Raw genomic sequence first — 20,888 nt, forward strand, 5'->3', positions numbered from 1 at the left:
GCCTGAGTGCCAAGTTGAGCTTGCACAAGCCCTGCCCCTGTTTAGCCTTGAATGTCTCCTAAAAAGTTATGGGTGAAAAGTAATTGTTCCTTTTATCTGATAAAGCCAGCTGAGTATCTCTGTATCAAACTGTGTGTATCAAAGGTTGATATTGTCCACAGTGGCACCTCACAATTTCGCATCATGACAGGAAAGCCACTGTCCTGGTTACAGTTGCTAAGAGTAACATTCTCTTGTTCATGGTTACAAAGTTACAGAAAACGAGAATCTCAGAGCTATATATGGGTATATGTCTCACAGAGATGATGTCATCAACGTCTGCAGGGGCTCCCCTTTCGTTTGTGGGAATGTAAAGACAAGAGTGGGTGTGTTCCTCTGAGCCGTAAAGATAGACGTATAGGGCCAGCAGATATATCGAGATAGAAGGGTGTGTGGCTTAAAGAGAGACAGGCGGGTTTAGCTCAATGATGTGAAACAACATTTGACAAGGAAGTTACATCAGGATCTGTATGCTCAGATAAATAGCTAAGGGGGAACTTTGCACAACTGCTGTGACTTCAATGTGGAATGAGACAGGACTTGACGAAAAGGCCCCGAAATAAAGGCGTCTGTTTCAGGGCATCAGTGTTTGACTGCACTAAAGGAAGAGAGTGAGAGGGAACAAGCAACAGAGAAAGAGAGCAGGAACAGAAAACAAGACGAGAGGCTGCTTTTGTTCAGTGCTAAGACTGTTACAGATCTTACTGAAGGCTTCCTGTGTCAGCACCATGGGAAAGTCAGGTAAGTGGAAACAGCATGCTGAGGATATTAACTCTGATTGTATCAATTTGGCCTGAGTTAGAACTTTGCCCCCATGAATTTGTGTGTGTGGGCTAGCTTGTTTACTGTAGGTGTTTGTGAGCTATGCTCTGTTTGAAAAATGGGACAGAGGAAATACAAAGCTGCTAAATAAATGACTTACTTATTTTCCTTTTCAATGATGCTTACAGTGCAATTTAAAAATGGCTTTAACTGATCCTGACTTGCAGTAACATTCATCTTGCTGAGTAGATGCTGTAAGGCAGCATTTGTGTTTGGATTGTTTTGTGGGGCTGTTTCAATGTGCCTATTGTGTGAGCACTTGAGAGATCGTGGGACTTATGAAAAGGCCAGTGAGTGATAGGCACCAGGCAGAGAGGGGGGGGGGGGGGGGGGGGGGGGGTATGGATGACGTTTTTATACTCCATCATCTGTCATCGAGTTGTATTCACTGTCTGAGGTCAGTAGGCCTATAGGTCTTCAGATGGTGACTCCACATTTCAGCTTGAGTATTCTGCAGCCGTGCACGAGTCTTCATGAGGCATCATGACGTCTCCTTTATCAGATTTTTCTCTCTGGATGTCTAATCTTCCTGTCTCTCTCCTCCCTGTCCATCAGCCTCGAAGCAGTTTTCTGACGAGGTGCTGCAGTGCCATAATGAGTTCAGGAAGACACACCAGGCATCTTCACTGAAGCTGAGCAGCAAATTGAGCAAAGAAGCCACCCGGTGGGTTAACGCACAGATCACATCAGAAACCTAATTAGCAAGGACTATGCATACCTGTCACTGTCAGACTGCTCTGGGTAACAGTGACAGTTCCAGCCTGTCAAATAAAATGACCACTTAATATAATAAGACATTGAGGATATTTTTTAGTGTGATTACAATATACAGTACTGTAATGTTGACAGTTTATTGTGTTGATTAAATGCAAACTTGTGTGCTGTCAGGATAGATAGAGGCAATCTATTAGAGGGATTTCCTAGAGCATGCTTGATAGTGTAAAGGTTAACATAGATTTTTTTAAACAAACTGGGATTTTTATCAGGGATTTCACCTGATACTGATAGGGTATTTTGGCCAGATTTTAATTCTTGAATTTTACCTCGGTTATCTGGTCAAGCAAAGGTTGAATAATACATGAGTAATGGGAATGTACATTGACATTACAAGCACAACAGTTGCACACCTCAGTTGAATACAGTTTATGCTGAAAACAGTATATATTGAAAATAACTATGGTGGTAAATATTTAAGTTTTGAGTAGAGTTTAAAGCGCAGCACAGATGAATGGTGCTTTTACCTCTCCCTCTGTGTAAACAGGCCTCTGCGAAGGGACTTCCTAAATGATGCAACTCTTTCAGGAAGATAGTTAAGACAATATTGACACTGTAGATTTAGAAATGAAGTTTATATTTTACTATAAAGTTTAATGAATATAACTCAATTCAATAAAATACGTTCGAAAGCTAATTAGACCGATATGGAAAGAGCTGGAGCTTGTGTTTAATCAGAAAATCATCATTAACTCTTTTGAAGGGGAACATCCATATGACAAGTCACATGGCAGTCACATGATTGTCAATACAATCGATAAAATAGAGAAACAATTTTGTTTCACAACATCACAATTTGTCAATTATAGTAAATACTGTCACTGCATTAACCATTTTGATATTACCTATAAGTGACTCCTTTGTCATTCTGCAACTAATAGTATAATCCCAATATGTGCTTTTGAACAGTAATAATATCAACCCAATTACCAAAACCATGTTTAGTGGAATTGGTTTCAGTGTAGGCTTTTCATTTTTCCCTGGATTAAAAATCTGAGGGAAGGATTTTTCACTGTGTATCTTGAAGGGTGGTGGACAGCAGTGAGCTTTAAAAACTATAGACTACTGAGGAGCTTACATCTTAAAAAGGGATGAGATTAAAGGATATGGCATTACTCACAGTTACAAGAGTGGGTTATGTTGCAGGAAAAGACCATTTCAGCAGTGCTATCCATAACTTGTTTTAATTCTGTCAACAGCTATGCTGAAAGTCTGGCTAGCACACGGATCCTGAAACACAGTGCTGAGTCCAGTAGAGGGAACTTTGGAGAAAACCTGGCATGGGCTTCCTATGACCAATCAGGTACATACAGTACATAAATACTCACCATGCTATTGATGACACTGCATGATACTCTGTGTGCTCCTCCTGAAACACATCACTCCATACATTACATACAATGGTTTAGTCTAAGGGGCTTAAAGCAGATTGTTCTACCCTGAGAGTGAACAGCTGGGATCTATTTCCCCTCCACTTGGCACTGAGAGCCCAGACACCATGACTCACTGCAGAAATATGTCAGCGCAGGACTGTGTGATTCATAAAACATCTCCTACAATGCTGCACTGGGTGACAAAAAGTGCAGCATTGAAATGTGCCAAGCGAGATTTGTTCCTCGAGGGTGCAGACTTCTATAGCTGTCATTCTGATCAATATGCACAACAAAAAAGGGATTGAATTGTTCTTTAAGTTACACTTTTTTTCATGTACATGCAGGAAAAGATGTCACAGACCGCTGGTATGATGAAGTGAAACAGTACAACTTCAACCGTCCTGGATTCTCCTCTGGCACTGGTGAGATTTTACAGGAGTGCCTGTTTGTCTTTATCACTTTCTCTCATATTTCAGCCAGTGTCAAACCTCCTCTTGCCTTACCATAACAACGCATTTAACCAATCTTAAATTCAGGAAAATTAAAGTAGTCATTAAAACTGTTCTGATATTAATATACACTGAAACAACGAACATTAGGTTAGAAAAGTTTCATTTGTACAACACTGAAACTATTACTTTAGTTTTCGATAATGTCAGCCATTATATATGATTGATTAATTGTTCAAGCCATTCTTCAGAAAAATGCCAAACTTGGCTTTTAAATGTGTCATTTTAAATAATGTTCTGATGCCTAATATCCCAGAAATGAATCAAAAACTAATGAAGGAAAAAAGGTCAGTAGATTAATTAATACTGGACGGGAAATCATTTTTAGAAGCGCTGAAACAAAAAGAAACACTTAATATTTAACAGAATAGGGGGGAAAAATGTCTTTTTAAATATTACAACAGTTATTCTCAGTTAAACCTGAGTGTGCAAATATTAATTTAAACATCAGTATTTTGTATCTCCATATGTAGGACTAAGTGCTTAATCTTTGCAAACACATTGTATCAAACACTTCCCTAAAACATGTTTTCATTGCATCTTGACACATTTTGTTTGCATTTATCTCAATGAATCTACTTCTGGCTCTGTTTCTCCTTGATATATTCTATTTACTTGTTGTCAGTTTCTCTTTCTCTGTGCTATGTTATCCCAGGCATGGGCAATGTAAATATCCTGTTGATGTCACACCTCAGTCAGAGTGTGGCTGTCTGACTCAGTGAGCAGCCATGGGGAAACTGAGGGGATTCACAGTCCTCTGTATCACTCCTCAGCTCACATGTCATTTCCAGTCGGGCCTAATTCCCCCAGATGTTTTCCCATTGCATCAGACTCCAGTGTGCATGAGTCTGTTTAACTTGATCACACATGAAGCAGATCACTCCTACGTAGGAGCTTGTTAACAGTGATTCATATAAAGTTGCCTGGTATAGCAGAAGAAAGGAATCAAAAGTAAGCTACGGGAGGTTTGAATTTGATGAGTGAGAGAGGAACTAAAATTCCTTAGTCTGTAAATATTTAGAGGAACCACACTTAGCTTCTTCTACCCTGTCCTAACAGTCAGTTTTCCACCCCTGCTTTTGCTGCCTTTAATGTCTTTCTGTGTCTTATTCTAGGCCATTTCACAGCAATGGTGTGGAAGAGCAGTAATAAGCTGGGAGTCGGTAAGGCCACTGCATCAGACGGCTCTTCCTTTGTGGTGGCCAGATACTTCCCCGCTGGGAATATCACTAACCAGGGACACTTTGAGAACAACGTCCTCCCTGCTCAATCTACCACCTAATGATGTCTAGCCCCAAAAGTTGACTCAAGCCCAAAGGCATTTATTCCTTTTTCCAGAAGAATCTGAAGTGCCTGCACTGAAGGACACTCAGGAGAGCACCACTTATTGCCTAGTAGAGATCCATACCAACATAATGTGGAATTTAAAAGATGAAAATAGCTTTGACTTTTACGATTTGGAAAGAGACCTGTATGATAGTGTTTAGAATGAACGAACCACTACTGTTTGGCTTTGCTAACAAAACATTTCAAGTGACTATGTGGACAGTTTTTATTTCAATAACATTGCCTGTGAAAGTATTTCATTCACTAATGCCAACATTTCACACACTGATAAACATTATAGCCTCACATCTACATTGGAGTTAGAATGGAAACCAAGTGTAATGGACATGTTTTTTTATTTACTTGTGGTGTCATTGCTTGTAATTTAACATCATGACTCAACATGCGTGGTACAAGTTTTTGTTATGGCCATTACTTGTCAAAGTAATGTCCTGGGGACATTTGTTTTGTACTCTAACCAGTTTTATAAAATAAAGTTGATAAACTGTCAGAAATGCATTTAGCATCTCTCTGGGAACTCTTGTGTCATCCGTACTGTGTGACATTATACGAGATAGAAAAACAGAACCAAATGTGAGATCTCCGTCTGACACAGTGCTGGCAAATGTTAACTCTGTGTAATATGATAAATATAGAAACGCTTTAGTAAATGTAAGCAGTTGTATACATATTAATGAATTAATATTTTCAAGGTTTATATTAAAGGTCTGAATCATTGTGAGATTTGCATAATCCCAAAACGAATTAGCAGTGCAAAGTATTTTTTTAATATGAGTAGCACATTTTCCTTTAAAAAGCAATTACTAGAAATCTTGTTTTCCTTGCTTATTGCCTGACCCTTGGCATAATAAAATAGCAACCCACATTTTTTTCACGTGAAGAGTTTGAGAAAAATATAGAAAATAAGCCTTCTATGTGTTTTCAATTTCTCATATTTTAGGAAAACAGGCCTGTTAACCCTTGAAATTAGCATAAATATGAGCATACAACTAAATACGTTAGTCAATTAAGATGAATTTAATTTACATGTTTACCTATATTGTTGTCACTAAGTTTGATTGAGCAGGTTCCAATTCTGTGATTAAGGTTGCTTTTTTTTTTACATTTGAATCCTGTTGTTCAAATCAAAACATTTTAAACAACTGATAGTTTTATGTATGATATGTCAACTATTTTTTGTACAGATGTATAGGTGCTAATACTGAAAATGGTGGTAGTTTTAATCCTATGCCTTTTGAATTTGAAGAATGTGAAAGGCTTTACTGCTCTGTTTGTAAAAACAAGTTTCAACAAAACATAACACTGCTACCCCTTCAGTGAAATTAATATTGCAATGCAGTCACAGCCCACATTGGAACAGACTTTATTTAGCAGATATTGGGGATGCAACATACAGTAGCAGCGATACAGAAGAGTCAGTGGCGTTTAGGCTTTATAGGCTGGAGGAGGGGGGTCAGGAGTAAAATCGTTCTCACCGATCACATGGTCAGCTCCTGCATGGAAAAAGGAGAGAAAGATAGAGAATGAGGTGGTTGGAGAAAACCTATCATCATGAATAAAAAGGTTACGTTGGAAACAAAACATGCAACTGATTTTTCTTTATTAAATTATAGTTATTTCTCTTTATTTTTTTGTCTATTCTCTGCTATTGAAAATAAGAGATAAGACACTCTACATGTCACTCTGCTTGAATAAATACAATCACCTGGGAAAGTCAGAATGAGAGGCTCTGTTTTCACCCTTCATCAACTTTTTCTAGTGAACTAATGCAGCTCTATCTTGCTTCTTACCCCATCATGAACAATTTTTTACTGCGTCACTTCAACAGCTCAGTCATTTCAGTGTGAGTAAATACTGCCACCTAGTGGACATGATACTGCACCGGTGAACTGTGGAGGATGCTCAGTTACTGGGGAGAAACTCTTCTTGTCATTTGTCCCCTGCTCTCCTGTCCTCCATCCCTCCTCCTCCATGCACTGGCTATGACTCATTATTTTGTTCACCATCTGCCCTCCCTCCATCCTCTAAATCTTCCCTCTCTCTCTCACTCCCTCGGTCTCCTTCTCCTTACCATGATAGCATTCACAATGTCATTATTGTTGTGTTTCAGTGCACGGACGGCCTTGGCGCGTGACACATTGGCCTGAGCCATGACCAGCTCGATATCCCTCTGCTCGAGACCACCATCATCCACCTTATGTAGGGGGGAAAATATAGATAGGGAGGGATAGATGGAGAGATAAAGTTAACAACTAAATAAAATAGTGTACAGAGTTGATAGTGTGAACACTTTTAAGAAATTAGACAGAAAGTACCTCTTCTTCCTCTTCTTCGCTCTCCTCTTTGATGGTGAGGCTGGGAGGGACAGGTGGGGCCAAGGGAGAAGAGGTCACAGGCACCTTGAATTTCTCTGCAGCTGCCTTGTGAGCCTGCTGAGATAGGTCCTCAATCTGAGAGGAGAGGATTGGAGAGGTTGAGAGGCAAACCAATACATGTACCAAAGCTTGAATAAGACCAATTTAAGAAAGACCAACCTTTGCCTCTCCAAACACAATGTAGATGTCAGATGCGGGGCTTTTGAACACATCTGGTCTGGTGATGACAAACAAGATACTCTTGGACTTCCTAATGGTGATCCTGGTCACACCATGGACCGGCTTCAGACCAAGTTTAGACATAGCCTACATACAAACACAGCAGTATAGAGAGGGAGCAAGAAGGACACAATTACATACATTTAACACTGGTGTCATATAGCCTCCATCTTGATTTGTTTATTTGTATACAGTAAGGAATCCAACCTTGCGGGCCTTCTTCTCACTGCGGCTCTGCTTTGGCCGGTTTAGCCCTTCATCTGCATAGGAAATAGACTGAAAGAAAAAGCAAATATCTATTACTATATTTTTATATTCTATAACATTTTCATTCATTAGTATTGCTAATGTCATCACATTTGACTCGTCTTATTTTTAGGTTTCTACTGTTATTTTGCTGATGCCATACAGTTTTGTTTTCTCTTGCACACACAGGAAGCTATGCATTCTGTGTGTTATAACAGCAGTGACAGCAATTTGATCAAGTACAAAAAATACATATATATAAGAGCCAAAATGTGCCATATCGATAAATGAAGAAAGGCATTTTCAATGTAATCAACTGAACTTAAAAAGCAATCTGGCCAAAGGCAGGCTATCTCTGGGTAATGCAAACATATGCTTATCCACAATGATACCCTGAATACAGAAGGCCACATTTTGTTTCATATTTTTCTCAGCTTCAATACTAGTTTGTGAAGTCAAGATCTTCTCCACATTACACAGTTCGTAGGTTTTAGTCTGTAAGTCTAAGCAACAGTTGCCTCATTAAAAAATGATGTCGAGATCTTGAAAAAACAAAATTTGATTTAGGGTTAACCCTAACCCTTTTTTTCAACATAATCTAAATGCAATCCTAATTTAGTATTGATTAAAATTAAAAAAATAAGATGGTTTCAGCATGAACTGTCTCACCTGGGGCTCTGATGGTCTCAGAGGCTCCGGCTCCTCCAGCTCAGGCACTGACCCCTCACTCTCAGACTCATTACAGGAAGCCAATATAGAGCCTGCAGAAAAGCATTTATTTAAAAATAATTCAAGTACATTTAGATAAAGTGTATTATATCCTTATGCCATGGAAACTAATCGTCATTGTAGGAGTAATGAGGGCATTAGTGACTCTATCACATTAATGCTTTGCTGATGAAGAGTGTTCATTACAGAAATTCATAAACTCATCTAATCAACATCAGGAAATTTAATTATCCCATGGAAAATACATTATATCGTATCTGCATAGTATGTAATTTTATTTCAGTGAACTATGATGCAGAAGATTTACGTCTCTTGTGTTATCATCTGTCATCAAAGCAAAACTACAGCTGTTCTGTACAATTTAACAAAATGATATTCAAACACCTTTAATATGTAACATAGAACACTGTGGATCACCTAGTGTAGAACTAGATGAGAGATATATAAAGTGTTAAAGAGGATTCCTAGTGTTGAACCTTATATCCCTTAGGAGGTCAGAAGAAACTCACAATTGTTTTTGAAGGATAGGTCGAACTCTTCTGCAATCTTGTGGCTGTGGTTGATTGGACAGCCTGACTGTCTGTTGGACATCTGGTGGGCAGAGAAAGGCTGCATTTCCCTCTGATTGGATGGACCAGACTCTCTCCACATGGCCTCATTTCTGTTTCCTGCCACTCCTCTGGCCTGGGATCTGTGACCACGTCGAGGCAATCCACAATCATCCTCACTGTCTGTCTCCCCCTCGGCCAAGCTGGGACCTTACAGAGCACAACAATACTTGATCAGATTTGTATTACGAACCTTGCATTTGACTTGTTTACATAGATTCTTATAAGCGTGTGCTTGCCTTTTTATTTAATATGTTAGTCTACGCTTTTGCCTTTTATCTGCACTGTACCTTTTTACCTGCTGTGAGACGAATAAAGCATTGTGATTCATTTTATTGTTTTAAAAATCCCAACTTTTACTGTTTACCAAACTGACTGTTACAAAATGATGAAGGATTCCTCAGTGTGTAGTGCAAGGTGCTTTCAATCAAACAAGCGTTAATTTCTATACTCACCTCTGAATCTGTCTTGTGTGCTCCATGGGCAACCTTGCTTGATTTGTTTGTGTGGCTGGATGTTGAGATTGTTCTGAGACTGGGGACGAGAAATCAAATCTGCCACGCATGCTGAATCTAGAGTCTCAGGAGCAGGTAAAAATGACTCCTGGGTAGGCTGGGATAGGCTTGACAGCATGGCAGTGGAGAATGATGGCGGAGAGACACTTGTGGTAGATGTAGTTGATGCAGAAAAGACAACAGTGGCCTCTTTGAGGTTGTTGTTGTTGTTAGGGAGAAATTGGGGATCAGGGGCTTGTTGTGTTTTGGTTGAGGTACAGCAAAGTGTAGGGGTGGTGTGACATTTTGACAGGGAAGGCTGATGCAGGGCTGATAGGACAGGTTGGGATTCCTGAACAGGTGTGGGAAGATCATCTTCTGGCTCTGCTGAGGCACATGGTAGAGGGGAGGAAGAGGAAACAGGAGATGGGGAGGAAGACAGTGGAGTCAGAGAGTATGATAAGGTATCATGAGCAGGTAGGCTATGGCCAGAATCGATGTTGTTGTCATTAATATCTACTGTGAATCCTCTCTGACGATCAGATAGTGGTCTGTTATCAAGCACTTCCTGTTCCTGCTGTAGTTCTTGGTTCATTGCCAACACAACATTGAGGTTGTCTGGGGTATGTGTGCTAGGATTGCAGTGTCCATCGATAGGACTTCTGATATCAGGACTGGGACTGTTATCCATCTGCATCTGTAGACCAAATGTAGCTTTCTCTGTCCCAGATGTCCTTTGTTGAAAGTCCGACGGTGAAGATTTTCTGTTTGCCTTTCGGCCCTTTTTAGTTTTCGAATTGTCCGCTGCCCCCTTTAACCATCCATCTGCTGTGGCATTTAATGGGACATAAGTTTTCTTTGGATCATCAACAGATTCAGGGCTAAAGTCAGCATGACTGCTTGGCATGGATACCTTGTTTTTGTTCTGCTTCCCTCTCTTCCCTTTCTTAGCAGTGATTGGTTTATCTGTGCAAAGTTCCCCTTTAGGGGTGTGACACAAAAGGTGCTCTGGGCAATCCTGTGCGGGAAAGGTTTTACTTTCCTTTTTGTTCTTTTGGTCTTTCTCCTCACCTCTCTTTGTTGCTTTCTCCTTTGCTTTTTCTTCCTCGTCCCCTGAGTTACTAACAACACATTGCTGTCCTGTAAAGGCATCTTTAGTCTTTGGTTCATCAACAAGTCTGTCTGTCACAGGACTGACATCGTCTTTTCTTTGGCCTTCAGTCTGAGGCTTCACCATCTGTGGTCCTGGCTGAGAACCTGTATTTTCCATCTTTTCTTGACAAGTTTTACGTGGTCTGGGATCATTGGATTTATATTTAGGAGTGAAGGAACCAAATGATCCACGTGGCAAAGAAAATGCTGTATCACTCTCCGGATTGATCTTCTGAACCTCTGGACTAGTGAGACTTCTTGACCTGGCTTTATCTGGTACACTGAGATGCCGATTTGTTACAGCCTCTTTCACATGAGTTTCAACTGATGAAACTGAGATGCGACAGGCACCTTCCTCTGGTTTCTGTCTTGTTTTTGATGCTTGATTTATGGAGCTGTCTTTTTGTTCCCCTTTACCTGGATTTGTGTCAGACACCTGAGGTGGCATCTCCTCAAGAGGAATGTTAGACACTGAGTCTCTAACACTGACACTCACACTTTGAGGTCTTACTTCCTCAGATAGAGCATTCAGACTTCCACACATTGCTACTTCCAAAGAATCAAACGCAGAATCATTGTTGTTGTTAGAATTCGTCCAAGCGTCTTGTATCTGTGTGAGTGTGTTATCATTGTCTGGATTTAGGTTACTGACATCATCCTCTGGGAATCTGGAGCTTCCATCCTCCCCTCCGCCTGCTTCCGAGATTTCCTCAATGGATTTCCAGCAAGCCAAGTTGGACTCTGAGGCTCCCTCTCCTACCAATTCTTCATCGGCCATTTGGTCCCTCTTTCCATACAGGCTATTGTTGTCTTCCTCATCCAGAACAGAACCCAGAACATTGTCATAGTGTTCACTCACTCCACTGATAATGTTTGGGACAACGGGCGTCTGTGTACTTTGGCCCTCTGGAGCACATGTTAACAGACCCTCTGCCTCTAACTCATACCTTTTCCCCAGAGATAGGGAGAGAGACTCTCCTGCTCCCCATACACTAAACTCAGCCCCTGGTCCTAAACCTAGACTGAACCCTAGCCCCATCCTGTCATCACACCATGCCCCAGCTCCAGGATGCAATTCCCTGCTCCCACCCTGGCTGTCTGTTTCTGAGTTTTCCCTTTTGGGTGAGATGGCTAGGGGGGAGTGTGGGGATCCAACTGTTCCCAGCACCCCCTCGTCAGTACTCAGGGTGTTTTCTCTCAGGTTCTCCTGGGCAGAGTCACTTGGGGACGGGGTCAGATTGTCAGCAAGTTCAGAGATTACCTCTGGACAGGCAGAAATAGGAATATTACTGGGACTGGGACTTGTGTCTTTGGGGCAGGAGAGAAGAAGAACACCTTTATTCAAGTCATTGGTGGCAGAATCAATGCTTCTACTCTCCACACTCTTGTACTCAGCAGAAGCATTCCCATTCCTCTGGTCAAGCTCAGTGTCAGACTCCCTGGGAATAATTGTCCTACATAATGCCTCTGGCCTTACATCTGATTTATTGGAGAAAGACTTTGACAATACACATCTACTTGCACCTACAGCCCTGTGGCTTTCTGGCTGACAATGGCGAGGCTTGATGAGCAATTTGAAAGAGTCTCTTTCTGGTTCTGCCGTAGGTTCCTCCCCTGAAAAATCATTGCTCTCTTGCAAATCATTATCTTTAATCTGGGGATTTCCTTTAGCCACTTCCAGAAGAACTGAACTGTTAAGGTCTGTTGACTCCTGAGCAGAAGCAGCAGAAGAAGAAGAAAGAAGGGTGTGGAACTCAGCTACAGCATCAGCTGGAGCAAGAACAGGAGTAGAGGAAAGATTAAAATAAGAGCTTTCTCTTGGTGGCTCTACAGGGTTGGACGGACCAGAGATGTCAATCATCTCAATCTCACTACCACTCATGTACAGATTGCTGGAGGACTCTGGTTGACAATAAACCAATTCTGAAGGATTAGTTGGTTTCTGGCAATCGCCTGGTTTGTCTTTACTGACTTGCGTGTGAGTTTTTGTTTGATCTATTCCACTGGTAGATTCTATTTTAGTAGCGGACTGCAGTTCAAGGGGTTTAGCTTCATCCAGAGCAATAGCTTCAGAAAGAACGGTGGTTTCGGGGTGATCCACGAGTTTGTCTCTGCTCAGTTGTGTGTTCAAAGGTTCAGCAGGTCCTGTTCCAGTGCTAGACCCCTGTTCAGGTTCTGTTGGAACTTCAGAATGATCGAGTGTGTCCGTTGTTGTGGGTTCTAGTGATTGTGCATGCCTCTCAGTGCTGTATAAACGTTCATCTTCCTCCCCATTATAGGAAGCAGAGTCTAATGAGTCATCTGTATCGTCTTGGAAACAGAAGGATTCGTTTAACCCCTCATTGATAGATGTCTCTGAAAGTGAATGAAGGAATGATGCTGAACTGTCCTCATCTATAGGAGCTTCCACTGCTTTGCAATCACACTTTTGATCACCCTCTTCCTGTTCTCCTTCTTCTGTTCCTTCTACTACTTTAACTTCCACCTTGGCTTCCTCACCTGCCTCATTATGTTCCTCACTGCCATCATGTTCATTATTTTCATCAACACCTCCAGCAGCAGCATTAATGATGCAATCACCCTCTTCATAATCATAATCATAATCATCATCATCATCCTCTTCATCATCATCATCTTCAACATCTGCCTCCTCCTCTCCAGCTGCATAAGCATTAACATCTTTTCCTTCATTTCTGTCATTACTTTCCCCCAAATCATTCTCATCCTCTGTCGGGAAGAGGGTGATTTCCATTGAGTCAGCCTTAAAGATAAGGCTGGTGTGTAGGGGAAAGGAGAGGAGGGAGGCAGGGATCATAATATCTTCATCAGGTATACCATCAGCACATTCATCCTGTGAGAGCATGAAAGAACTGGGACCGAACCTAGCAAAGACTCCAGGACAAAAGGCATCCAGGGGGATGACAGGTGAGTCAGGGCTAAGGCTAGATGAGGCCATGGTCATGCTCTCGGTATCAGGAGTAAAGGCAGTTGAGGGTAGTTCTGGGTCGTCATCCATCGGTCCATAATGTTCCTCTGATATACATGTTTCCAATTGCAGTTTCAACTCTGTTTGCATGGGTCTAGAGTACTCTGCTCTCCCTGCACCAGCCTCTGTCAGTGGGCACAGTGAGCATTCAGACTCCCCCCCATCCTCCTGGGAGTCACTGCTACGGCTGCTACTGCTCCTTATAGGAGATGCATCGTCAGTTACCCAGCAAGGGCGACAACTGTCTCTCGAAATCTTGATCTTGTCCACTTTTATAGACTCTTCCTCTTCTGGGATCACTGCCCCTGTACTACCTATCCTTGAATTCATTACAAAACCGTCAGGACGGTACAGGCAGAAGTCTGCACGCCTTTCCTCCTCACGTTCTGGACCTACTCGTCCCTTTTCCTCCCCAACTTCATCTCCGATCTCTGATAAGGAGCCCACAAAGCAAGCCGGAGCTTCCTGTGCTTCTTCTATGAGGAGCAGATTTGGAGAAGTAGATGGAGAGGTGGAAGATGTGTAGGAGGAGGTCCAGCTGCCTCCTTCTGCCGTGATATAAGAGCCAGAGGGAGAGGTAAGAGGGGAACAGAGGTCCTCACTGTCAGAGGGAGAACCAGGGGACAGTGGGCAGACTGGAGAACCAGGATATGAGTGATGTTTCAGGTGCAAAGAACGGGAGCTCATCTTGATTGGGGTGGAAGGGGCTGTATAGTATAGGTCAGGGTCAAGAGATGAGGGCACACCCACTCGTAGTGGGTCAACAGCATAAGCTGGCTCAGAGAAGGACAAAGCAACTGGACAGCTCAGCTCAGAAAAAGAAAGGGAAGTCACTTCGTCTTGAGCAAGGGTTTGACCCTCTTCCTGGTTGTCTTTCAAATTGTCTTCTGTTTTGATTGGATCTGGCGAGGAGGAAGAAGGGATCAGGGGATTTTGAAGAGGGGTAGGGAGTGAATTTGGGGGCTTCACAGTTCCTTTTTGTTGATCCTGTTGTTTCTGAGCGATTTGGACTTGGTGTTCCTCTTTGCTAGTTTCCAGCTGGGTCTCTGTTGCCTGTGCCTGGTTGTCTGAACATCTTGGAATAGCTGGCAAAGGGATAGCTTGACCTGCTGGCTCAACCAGGGGTTTCCTTTTCTGGATCCCCGTTGTTTTGAGCAGTGTCTCTTGACCCATCACTACCCTTGCATCAATGATATGTGGCTCTTGATAGTCACTCTCCACCTCATAACCAGTCAAGACCTGGGAGTAACAAAGTATATATGCAAAATAAAGTTAATATCAGTGTAAAAATGAAATGTTTAAATTGCAAACATGCTCATACACGCAAAACACACACCTTGATCCTTTCCATCTTAACAGGGATATGGCGGCCACATGGTCCATGACCACCTAACCTTCCAGACATCCTGGCTGTGTTGCGACGGTCAGAGCCTTCAGGTTGAGGTCTTGGAGTACCAGATGAGTTAGGTGTTGCTTGAAATAATCGTGGTCCAAATGGAGAGGTGCATGATGGGAGTAGCTTCTGAGGAGTGCTGGGAGAAGGGCTAGAACCACTGTCACTAGGAGAGGAGCCACTGTCACTAGGGGTGGAGTCAGTGGACAGGTGTCTGGTCATGTCTGAAAAACAGATAAAGCAATGCAAACCGACATTTTCAATAAAAGGAAGGAGCAATTGTGAACACTTTTTTGTATTAAGGTTTCATTGTAATTTTCTACTGTAGAAAGTAAAGACATATGTGAAAGACTACACCTTCTTTAATGTCCAATAATAGACTTTTCTTCTCTACAGTTGACATTCACTTTTCCTCTCGCACACTCTCAGGAAGAGCTCCAACACATTTCACTAAAATTCCAGTCAGTAGATTAACCGAACAACTCAGCTCTGTGTGTTTCGAGGCCACTGGAAATTGTTTTAGAGTGCAAAACAAAAATCTGAAAATAAAGACTATTGCCAGGTTGTTATGGATGTGTTTTTGAAAATTGTTACAAAATTATAAACCTTCTTTTAGTATTTCACTTACAGTAACTGTAAGTGGAAAACAAAGCTACTGTACAGTACAGACAATGTCTTTATGTACCTCTCGTAGTTTATATTTTTCTGTATCAACATACACAATTGCACAATTAGCCAGAGGAAAAAAGAACTGTTGTTGAATTACATCGTTCTCCGTCCTATTTTCCTACTAGACCATGCTATCATCTTCATAACTGTCATCAGGGATGGAGAAATCACTGAGATGAAAAATGGCTAAGTGAATCAAAGAAACGGGATCATGGTTGATTGGAGGGGGTTTAGTGTATGAGCAAAAAGAAGTAAACAAAAAAAAGATAGAAAATCATATTTTTCATTTGTTTAGTTCCCCTGCTAATCCGTCATGATTCTTAAATGCCTGATTATTTACCACCACACAAAACTATACATTCACTGAAATATCCCTGAGGATGCCATATAAAGCCTGTTTCTACATAAAGGAACACAACCTTCATACGCTTTCAACTGGGCCATTGCCACTGTGACCTCAATCCACATGCTGATTGGCCATTTCAACACACAAGTGGCTCAGCCCTGTGCCAGTTACAAACACACACACACACACACACACACACATACACACACACACACACACACACACACACACTTGCTCTGCCAGGAACCTTGATATCACTTACTAATTCACTCTCTGTTCTGTATCCCATCCTTTGTTTCACTCCATTTATCTCTAAACCTTTGACGTATTATCTCTGTATACATTAATATATACTTCCATCATCGGGTATATATATATGTATATATATATACTTTAAAAATATGCTGCTGCCTCTCCTTGTTTCACTATTGGTTGTGACTCTCGGCTCCCTGCTCTCGCCTCCATGTTCTTTTTTCCTCTGCACACAGAATATCTCCTCCCTTGTGCTCTTCTGCCCTGCCTGTTGTGGTGGCAGATGCAATCATCAGCACTTAGCAGCCCTGCCTGATTGCTGCCCAATAATAAGCTCTAGGTGTGTTTGTTTGTTTGCTGAGTCATGCATCATAGACTAAAACCTGCCACTAATCAGAAAGATGCATAGCATGCAACAAAGCCAATAGTGGCACTACACTTACATGAACAGCACAGTCTAATATAGTAAATGGGTAATTGTTTTTTCATTCTGCATGGCTTTAGTGACCATATGTAGATAAACATATCAATAAAACATACTTATCTATGTCTGACTTATAGAAAACTCATCAAACCAATTACTATTGAACACATTCAGAAATACTATATTTTGTTTCCCTTATAGCCAGGGTGGGAATTTCACGACGGCCATGGCCGTCGTTGCCCCGCACTTTGGCCGTGATGCCCTGTGAAAAAAAATGCAATTCACGGCCAAAGTGGCCTTGGTGCCCCTGTCAAAAGTTCCAGTGTAAACAACGCTAGTAAAGTCATATTAGTGCGCGCAGTAGGATAGTCCCGTGCCTGTGGATCAGAGCGATTGCTCTGCTGTGATTGTTCCGTCAGAAATGCCTGTAGGGGCCCGACAGCCTCCTCCTCAGCCGCGGGAGCAAGACAAGCACAGGTAAGCACAGGTAAGCAAGCGGACCAAGCTGTTTTGATATGATTTAACTGAAGTATGTGGTAGTATTTGAAAGGACTTAACATTTACGTGTTTATAGAAAGTACTATTGATAGGTAATTACCATTGTATTAGCCTATTTAAAGTCGACTCGTTACATTTTGTCATGAAAACTAGCGATAGCTAGCTAGTTTGGATAGCGCTAACGTCTTCCCTTCAAGGGGTCTACATCTAGTGTTGCTTCTACAAGCTAGCAGATAGCTGTCACCTTTGAATCTAGTATTTTTCTTGCTAAGCGGTTTTGATATAATACATGACTGACTTATGTGGTTTATGGCTGAACTTAACGTATACGTTAAAGAAACACTATTGCTATTCAGCCATTTGTAAAACGACTGGTGTTGACGTTAGTGCTATACTTTTCAGTCATGTTGATTGACCAGCGTAATTTAACCAAACGGCCTTTGTGCCCTGTCATGTGGCCTTTGTGCCCTTGAAAAAAATGTGAACGGGAAGGCCAAATGGCCTTGCCCCTAAAATGACGAAATTCCAAGCCTGCTTATAGCAATGAAATCACATACAACTGCGCTGCTAAATAATCCAGTGATGTTTTTTTCTCTGCTAGCATAGCATTCGTAGTCTCTGTCTCTTAGCTGCAGATTCAATTCTGCGAATAATATATGGATGTCTGAGTCTCCTCCTACTCTCCAGCCCAACCTAAAAGTCTCCTCTGGGAGGATGCAGTGAAATGGAGCACCTGGCTTGCTGTACAATGAGCAGGCCACAGCAGGCTGAGCAGACTGGAGCTGCGTCACAGAGGCTGCAGCGCTGGCCTGCCAGCCCCAAAGGGAGCCTCTATTACAACTACTGGTCCGATTGAACCTAGAAGAAGAGACAGCCAAATACACTTATTTGCTTTTTCTTCTCTTTTAATAAGATCCCTGTTCTTTAGTCATAAACTATCCTCTTATACGTCCACCCCCCAATTCAGGCCAAGAAAGCTTAAAATAATTCTGAGCCTAAATTAAGATCAGGGTAATGATGAAGCTAAAGCAGAAATCTTTGAGAAAAAAAAGCAACCCACTTTAAAGTATTTCCAGCAAAAAAGAGACGATGAGTTGTGTTGTTCACAACAGTATGATAACTATATTGTGTACATTAACTGTAAGAGAAACAACATTCACAAGACTGTGCTCCAATGATGTTGATCCCACTCTGACTGTGATTTAGGGGATACTAATACAATCCTACCAAGTCCCAACATCTAATTTTAAATGACACAACATTATCTAGCTCCCTACTCTCATTTGTATTTAATAACTTATTTCCTGATTTCACAATGTCAGATACACAGCACAGCAGCAACCAAGCAATAACTGATAAGATGTGTGACAAAAGCTCTTGTGCATGTGTGGTTGCGTTTGTTGGTTCCTACAGAGTGCTGCCATGCTGCTGTGTCATGTTCCTGCTGAGGCTGGGGGAAGGGACTGGGATGAGCCACTCTACGCTTACAGCTCTCATATTTGCTGGGAAGATGTAGATGGGGTGGCCCCAGGGCTAAAGATGGGGCAGCAGGAAGAAGACTAGGGGTAAAGAGCCCAGAGTTTTAGTGGAGGAAGATGGGCCTGGGGTTCTGATGAGGACAGGTGCAGGGAGAGGGCAGATATACATGGCTTTTGGAAGTCCATCATTTAGATAAGAGGTTGTTTGTTAATAGGGATTAAAAGAATACATACAGTTTGGCAGGGATTTACAGTTTGGGTGTAGGGAAGGATGCTAATAGCTGGGAAATGGAGGGGGAGGCCATGCGGTTTAGTGAGCAGGCTAGGCAGCTGAATCACAGCTTACTCAGATTGCATATGTCAACAGATGGACAGGAATGACCCCACATGACAGTTTCAAGCAGATAGTGCTTACATCACAGTGTGTTACTTTCACCAACGCAGTATCCTTTCTATCCTGCTAGCTCTCTCCCGTCCTGCACCAATCTATTTACCACTTCCTACTCGCTCAACACTCATCCTCTCTCCTCAAATAATGTCCCTGTCTCTGTCTTCATCTGCATGCTAAAGTACCGCATTCTCCCTTCACAATCCCCAACCCCAGTCCTACCTGGTCCAGGGAGCCCCGTCTCCTCAGCTCCCTGCTCTGGATGTTTCTCGGTGGGGACAGATCTGTGAGAGCTCTCACCCGGCATGCTTCTTGCTGGCTCTCTTTGGTTCTGACGCAACAATAAACCACAGAGCCGGAACAGACAAGGTGAAATGGAAGAGGGAGTGAGAGAGTGAGAGAGGAGAGGGAGAAAGAAGACGAAGGGGAGGGGGGACCGGAATGCTTGGCGAACCAACACTCAGATCTACCCTGCAGCACGTGTCTGTCTATGTGTGTGTGTTTGTGTGAGACAGAATGAGATAGACAGAGTGAGAGATGGAGTATAATCTCTCTCTATTTGTGGTGCAGCACGGTGATGCTGCTGATGGGGGCGTTTGCTTTAGAGTCTCATGATCCAGTTCATCTGAATATACAGTATGTGTGTGTGTAGATTCTGAAGGGGACCTGCAGTATCCTCTCTTCATGACCACATTTCAGCTCCTCCCTTCCTCCCTCCCTATTTCCTGCCCCTCCTTCTCCTTCGATGACTGGATCTTGGGGGATGATGTCAGCAGATTTCCGCTGTACTCTCAGTGCTGCCCTCAACCTTGAAGGAAAGGACCAGTACTGCAAAAACAAGAGGACAATGGAGACATCAAGCAAAGGAGGGGGCTTCAAGGAAAATAAAACCAACATGGAGAAAGAGAAACAGAAAATATGGACAATTAAAAGGGCAGAAGCAAAACCTAGAAGTGTACTGCTAACTATGCCATCTGCCTCCTGCTCTGATTGCATCCCCAAGGAATCAACATGGAGACATTTCCCCCAAGGGCGTGCTATAGCATCTGTCTCTGCTCTTCTTCACATATCCAGCCCTCTCTTATGTCATTTACTTTCATAGATCAAAAAGTCAGGGGAAAATAGACATAAAAGAGAGAGAGAGGGGGCGACAGCACTGTGCTCAATGATCAGCAATGGTAGTTTCCATGGCAACCTAAAACCCATGATTCCCATGATAAAATTGCCAGCTCAGCAGAAGTGCTGCTTTGTTGGATAATGTCTAATAGCTTGGTCAACGAATATACCTGCCGTCAATTTTAGCCAAAGCAGGAACAGTACGTTTGAGCAATATCTTTAGTTACACATTAAAATACTGTTTACTTGATTTATTGAGTAGTAATACATCACCATTGCACTATAAAAAGGGGACAGGCTGTTCCTGCACCCTGCTATATTATCAGACAGGAGATATACTATGACCAAGGAGTTCAATACTGGAAGTGCTAGCTTAGCTTTTTGTCATCAGTCAATAGGTACAATGGCCCCATATCATGTGATGATTCATCAGCAATTCATTTTCATTTTTTCCTGTAACTTCTTTGGCTTTGTATTATTCGTTGGCTCCTTCTCAGTTTAAGTTATTTTCCCCGGCTTGCATTTGTCCGTCTTCCTCCCTCTGCCATTAAACATACTCTAATGTCAGGGTGCTGCTGCCCATGTTGTTGTGTAAACAGTTTCAGGGGTCAGCAAAATATTTATCGGAGAAGTGTACCCATGCTGTTTCTT

At 42.2% G+C, this 20,888-nt stretch overlaps 2 protein-coding genes across 2 annotated transcripts; one reads left to right on the forward strand and one right to left on the reverse strand.

The window, feature by feature from the left end:
- Positions 1-365: 365 nt before the first annotated feature.
- Positions 366-5,362, forward strand: glipr2l (GLI pathogenesis-related 2, like). The gene is made up of 5 exons (XM_034228363.1): positions 366-780; positions 1,417-1,525; positions 2,835-2,938; positions 3,353-3,430; positions 4,633-5,362. The coding sequence occupies exons 1-5, from the start codon at positions 768-770 to the stop codon at positions 4,797-4,799; spliced, it is 471 nt and encodes a 156-aa protein (XP_034084254.1). The 5' UTR covers positions 366-767; the 3' UTR covers positions 4,800-5,362.
- Positions 5,363-6,181: 819 nt separating this feature from the next.
- Positions 6,182-19,770, reverse strand: nacad (NAC alpha domain containing). The gene is made up of 10 exons (XM_034228362.1): positions 19,344-19,770; positions 15,010-15,290; positions 9,497-14,912; positions 8,943-9,191; positions 8,374-8,465; positions 7,666-7,734; positions 7,399-7,545; positions 7,180-7,314; positions 6,936-7,058; positions 6,182-6,357 (listed from the first exon to the last, which is right to left on the reverse strand). The coding sequence occupies exons 1-10, from the start codon at positions 19,426-19,428 to the stop codon at positions 6,343-6,345; spliced, it is 6,612 nt and encodes a 2,203-aa protein (XP_034084253.1). The 5' UTR covers positions 19,429-19,770; the 3' UTR covers positions 6,182-6,342.
- Between the last annotated feature and the right edge of the window lie 1,118 nt (positions 19,771-20,888).

Source organism: Gymnodraco acuticeps, unplaced genomic scaffold (assembly GCF_902827175.1).
Source record: "Gymnodraco acuticeps unplaced genomic scaffold, fGymAcu1.1, whole genome shotgun sequence".
NCBI lineage: Eukaryota > Metazoa > Chordata > Actinopteri > Perciformes > Bathydraconidae > Gymnodraco > Gymnodraco acuticeps.

Bases quoted from the DNA above. Each gene is read 5' to 3' on its own strand.
- nacad (XM_034228362.1), bottom strand. From the start codon at position 19,428: ATGCCGGGTGAGAGCTCTCACAGATCTGTCCCCACCGAGAAACATCCA. The intron at 8,466-8,942 runs GTGAGTTTCTTC...GCTTTTCTGCAG, and splicing joins CCTATCCTTCAAAAACAATT to GCTCTATATTGGCTTCCTGT. The intron at 7,059-7,179 runs GTACTTTCTGTC...CCCCTACATAAG, and splicing joins GCGAAGAAGAGGAAGAAGAG to GTGGATGATGGTGGTCTCGA.
- glipr2l (XM_034228363.1), top strand. The intron at 1,526-2,834 runs GTGGGTTAACGC...TTCTGTCAACAG, and splicing joins TTGAGCAAAGAAGCCACCCG to CTATGCTGAAAGTCTGGCTA. The intron at 2,939-3,352 runs GTACATACAGTA...ATGTACATGCAG, and splicing joins GGCTTCCTATGACCAATCAG to GAAAAGATGTCACAGACCGC.